General features: G+C 36.9%; 1 protein-coding gene across 1 annotated transcript; it reads left to right on the forward strand.

The window, feature by feature from the left end:
• The first annotated feature begins 2,092 nt into the window (after positions 1-2,092).
• On the forward strand, positions 2,093-5,322 carry LOC129527440 (myotubularin-related protein 2-like). The gene is given in 3 exon segments (XM_055364677.2): positions 2,093-2,180; positions 2,353-3,804; positions 3,807-5,322. Coding segments are annotated over 3 exon segments (1,932 nt in total). The 3' UTR covers positions 4,199-5,322.
• Positions 5,323-5,699: the final 377 nt, after the last annotated feature.

Consider the following 5,699-nt stretch of genomic DNA (forward strand, 5'->3'; position numbering starts at 1 on the left):
CCACATTACCCAAAGTGATCAAAATCAAATTTTAACTGTCATTTTATTTTGCGGAAATGCAAAAGAAAATTTCTAAAACTTACATGGAATCTAAAGGGACTATAAAGAGCCAAACAACCTTCAAAAATAGAAATAATACTGGAGTCATCCCACTCCTGGACTTCATAATGTATTGCTATGGTAATACTATGATAATACAGGGTAAAACTATGGTAGCCAAACTGATTGGAACTGGCATAAAGGCAGACAGACAGACCAATGGAACAGAATAGAGCACAGAAATAAGCTCTCAAATATATGGCTAAGTGAAGAGTTATTTGTATATCCATATGCATTGCAGAATTAGTCACAAAAGTGGATAGGTGGAAGCAACCCAAACCTCCCTTAATAAGTGAGTGGATAAAGACAATTTGGAATATACAAATAATGAAATACTACTCAGTTTTTTAAAAGCAGAAGATCTGATAATTTTTACACTAAGGATAAATCTTGAGGACATTATGTAAGTAAAATAAGCCAGTCACAGAAGGACAGGCACTGTGTGATTCCTGTTAAATAAGACATCTAAAGTAGTTAAACTCCTAGAAACAGAAAGTAGAATAGTATTAGTCAGAGCCTTAGGGGAGGAGATAAAGGGGTAGTTGTCATTTCATGGGTATTGAGTTTTAGTTTTGCAATATAAAAACATTCTAGATATATGTTGCATAACCATGGGAATATATGTAATATTATTTAACCCCTATGTACTTAAAGTATTTAAGTTTATAAATCTTATGTGCTTTTCACTATATTAAAAATGAAAAACTTTCTAAAGAGATACATATTTATAAATCTTTTCAAAAATTACCATCAACTCATAAAAATGTCAGAGAAACAATAAAGAGCCCAGGTGCAGTGGCTCATCCATGCAATCCAAACACACTGGGAGGATGAGAAGGGAGAATAGTTTGAGGCCAAAAGTTGGAGACCAGCCTGGGCAACATAATAAGACCTCTTGTACAATTCATAAGCAGAAGCAAACAGGCAAATCAAGAAATAAATGAAACTTAAAACATCACATTCTTGACCTCATGTTCAAGGGTCAGAAAATTTAATATTATTAAGATGTCAATACTACTCACAGTGAAGCACAAATTCAAAGAATTTTCTTTCAAAATCCAAATGTTACATTTTTACAGAAATGTTATTTTAAGTCCTAAATTTCATATGGAATCTCAAAGGACAATGAGTAGCCAAAATCACTTTAGAGAAGAACAAAGTTAGAGGTATCCCCATTCCTGACTGCAAAACAGATTACAAAGCTATAGAGATACAAACAGAAAGACAAATAGCTCATGGAACAGAATAGAGAACCCAGACATAAACCCTCATGAATATCATCAAATACTTCAATCAAGTTGCCATGACTGAGCAATGGGGAAAGAAAAGACTCTTTAATAGATAGTATTATAAAACTGAGTATCAAAACGGATGAAAATGAAATTGGACTTTTCACTTGCACCATATACAAAAATATTTTCAACAAATCAAACACTTAAATGTATGTAAGATAGCTATACAACTCTTAAAATATAGGGTAAACAATCATGACATTTGTCTTTGTGATTTTTTTTAATATGACAATAAAGCAGAAGAAACAAGAAAAAAAAAAGAGAAATGAGACTACATCAAATGCCACCTGAGGGCCTGGTGTGATGGCTCATGCCTGTAATCCCAGAACTTTGGGAGGCAGACGTGGGTGGATCATCTGAGGTCGGGAGTTCGAGACCAGTCTGGCCATCATGGTGAAACCCCGTTTCTACCAAAAATACAAAAAGTAGCTGAGTGTGGTGGTGGATGCCTGTAATCACAGCTACATGGGAGGCTGAGGCAGGAAAATCATTTGAACCCAGGAGGCAGAGATTGCAGTGAGCCGAGCTGTTACCATTGCACTCCAGCTTAGGCAACAAGAGCAAAACTTTGTTTCAAATATAAAAAAATAAAAAAAATAGAAGGACTGCGGCCCCTGCCTGGAGCACTCCGCCCTCCACTTCTCCTTCCCTGCAGCCTCGAAGACCACTTCAGCCTTTACCTGTGCTGCCCCTGCTGCACCATGGAGAAGATCCCAAGCTGCCAGAGTCTTGGCTCCCAGCAGGTGGCGGCTTGGCCGCCCAGTGTGGACTCTTTGTCCAGGGTCAACTGCATTATGAAGAAATAATTCCAGGAGGCTATCACCTGAACCAGTAAAGCTTGGATTATGCCCAAGGGAAGCAGATAACCTGGATACAGATGACCAGAAAGCGTTATGTTAAGAGCCATTGACATTTGAAGATCATCAGAAGGGAAGATAAAACATGTCAAAAATTGTAATAGCCTCCACTTCTCATTCAGAGAATTCAGTGCATACAAAATCAGCTTCTGTTGTATCATCAGATTTCATTTCAACTTCTGCCAACAACTTTTCTCCTGATTTTAGGGTCCTAAGGGAGCCTAACAAGTTAGCAGAAATGGAGGAACCACCCTTGCTTCAAGGAGAAAATATTAAAGACACGGCCAAAGATGTACCTTATATATGTCCATTCACTGGTGTTGTACGAGGAATTCTGACTGGCACAAATCATAGGTTATATTTTAAAACCATGGAACAGGATCCCCCAATTTTTTTAGATGCTTCTCTTGGTGTGATAAGTAGAGTAGAAAAAATTTGTAGTGCTTCTAGTCGAGGTGAAAATTTTTATGGACTAGAAACTGTGTGTAAGAATATTGGGAATGTACGATATGCTCATAAACCTCAGGGGCAAACAAGAATATCCATGTTTGAGAATCTAATGAAGTATGAATTTCCTGTCTCTACTAACCTGCCTCTTTTTGTTTTTGAATACAAAGAAGTAGTCCCTGAAAATGGGTGGAAGCTATATATACATATTTTAGAGTATAGAAGGCAAGGAATTCCAAATGAAAGCTGGAGAATAACAGAGATAAATGAACGATATGAACTTTGTGATACATACCCCGCCCTCCTGGTTGTGCCAGCAAATATTCCTGATGAAGAATTAAAGAGAGTGGCATTCTTCAGATCAAAAGGACATATCCCAGTTTTATTATGGATTCATCCTGAAAGTCATGTCACAATCACTCGGTGTAGCCAGCCCATGGTTGAAGTGAGTGGAAAGTGAAACAAAGATGAAAAATACCTTCAAGCTATCATGGATTCCAATGCCCAATCTCACAAAGTCTTTATATTTGATGCCCAGCCAAGTGTTAATGCTGTTGCCAATAAGGCAGAGGGTGGAGGTTATGAAAGTGAGGATGCCTATCAAAATGCTGAACTAGTTTTTCTGGATATCCACAATATTCATGTTATGAGAGAATCATTACAAAAACATAAGGCGATTGTGTACACCAACATTGAGGAAACTCACTGGTTGTCTAACACAGAATCTACTCATTGGCTAGAACATATTAAGCTTATGCTTGCAGGGGCTCTTAGGATTGCTGACAAGGTAGAGTCAGGGAAGATGCCTGTGGTAGTGCATTGCAGTGATGGCTGCGATCCCACAGCTCAGCTCACTTCCCTTACCATGCTCGTGTTGGGTGGATACTATCTAACCATCCGAGGATTTAAAGTCCTTGTGGAGAAAGAATGGTTAAGCTTTGGACATGGATTTCAAGTAAGAGTTGGCCATGGAGATAAGAATCATGCAGATGCAGACAGATCACCTGTTTTTCTTCAATTTATTGACTGTGTCTGGCAGATGACAAGACAGTTTCCTACCACATTTAAATTCAATGAGTATTTTCTCATTACCATTTTGGATCACCTCCATGCTGCTTATTCAGAACACTCCTCTGTAACAGTGAACAACAAAGAGGAAAAGAGAATCTTCCTAAAAGGACTCTGTCGCTGTGGTCTTACATAAATAGCCAACTGGAAGACTTCACTAATCCTCTCTGTGGGAGATATTCCAATCATGTCCTTTATCCAATAGCCAGCATTCACTGCCTAGAGCTCTGGGTGGGATATAACATAAGGTGGAATCCACGGATGAAACCACAGGAACCTATTCACGACAGATATAAAGAACTTGTTGCTAAACGAGCAGAGCTTCAGAAAAAAAGTAGAGGAACTACAGAGAGTGATTTTAACAGATCAACCTCATCCTCAGAGAGAGCCCGCTCTCCTGCACAATGTGTCACTCCTGTCCAAACTGTTGTATAAATGATTGTAAGATCAGGGGCATCATTGCTACATGCTATTCATTACACTGGCAGCTCTATGAGTAGAAAGTCTTCTGAATCTAGAACCCATTTATGAGAGAAAGTTCAGTCACTTTATTTATTTTAAATCTCTCTAGGATGAGTTTAGAACTGTAGCAGTGCAGGTGGCTTAAGTGAAATAACTCCATATGTAATTACATGATTATGGCACTAATCTTTTAAGTATCCAAGGAATATTAAAATACTTCAATCCTGGATCCACAGTGGGAACAAGTTTCTATTAAAAGGCAAGTGCTGTTACAAATTTTGGCATCAGGTAATATTAAAATAAAACCATTTAGAAATACACTCTGTGCTCACTGTGCAGAGGAACATCAATTTTCAAACCACTGGGCCTTGAAGTCATGACAGATCAAAATTATCTGATACCCTTTCTCCATTCCAGGTTTTTCTTTTTTGCAGTAATTGATTTACCTTGATCACTTTTCAGCTTCCATATTCTTCATATAGTAAAAGGCAAAGTGTTGAAGATATTATTGTGTAGTAGTAGTTGAAAATTGTTGCTGTCATTATTTACATACTTAAAAGGTATTGGCAAGTTGATCCAAAATTAGAGGCCTTATGGATGTGCTTGGGGGAAGATGAAGGGGAGAAAGTAGCCATACAGAGGTTCAAAGAATTCCATGCCCTTCAGATTAGCCAAATTACCAGAAACATCGTGGAAGATATTTTAAAAACTAATTATTTACTACAGTGTATTTCACTTGTTTTGTGTTTTCTGAACACACAGAAGCTAACTGGCAAGCTTTTTAGAAGTATTTAAAAATCTTACTATGATTGACACTTTTTCTGAAGTTTGTATAAATAGCTTATGGTGAGAAGTACTATGCTCAAATTTTACATTACATTTTCTTCTTTGCAAATCCTATAATTCCACCGAATGATTAAGTCTGCCAAAGAACATATTACATGTAAAAGATGCATTACAATTGCAAAGCCAGTAAAAGAAATCTTGCTTCACTGTTCACCTGCTACAAGTAAGAGTTTGGTGCTGGTAGAAACATTTGACTTTGATATCTATTTTATTCTATATAAGAGCCATATGTAATGTACTGTAGCAAAGGAGCTTCTGTCCCTTGGTCTTTCAATTAAAAGAAATTCCAACTAACTTTTAAACTTTAAAAAAGAAAAAAAAAAGCCACCTAAGAAATGAGAAAAAATATTGCAAATAATATATTTGATAGAAGTTAATATCCAGAATGTATAAACAACTTTTAAACTCAACAAAAAAGTGAATAACCCAATTTAAAAATGGGCAAAACTCTCAATAGATGTTCCTACAAAGCACATATACAAATTCCCAGGAAGAATTTGAAGAGGTGCTCAAAATCACGAATCTTTAGAGAAATAAAAGCAAAATCCTAATGAGATATTACCTCACGCTCATTAGGATGGCCAGTATCAAACAAGAAAAAATAACAAATGTTTTCAAGGATGTAGAA

The sequence above is a fragment of the Gorilla gorilla genome, chromosome 18, assembly GCF_029281585.2.
Source record: "Gorilla gorilla gorilla isolate KB3781 chromosome 18, NHGRI_mGorGor1-v2.1_pri, whole genome shotgun sequence".
Taxonomy (NCBI): Eukaryota; Metazoa; Chordata; class Mammalia; order Primates; family Hominidae; genus Gorilla; species Gorilla gorilla.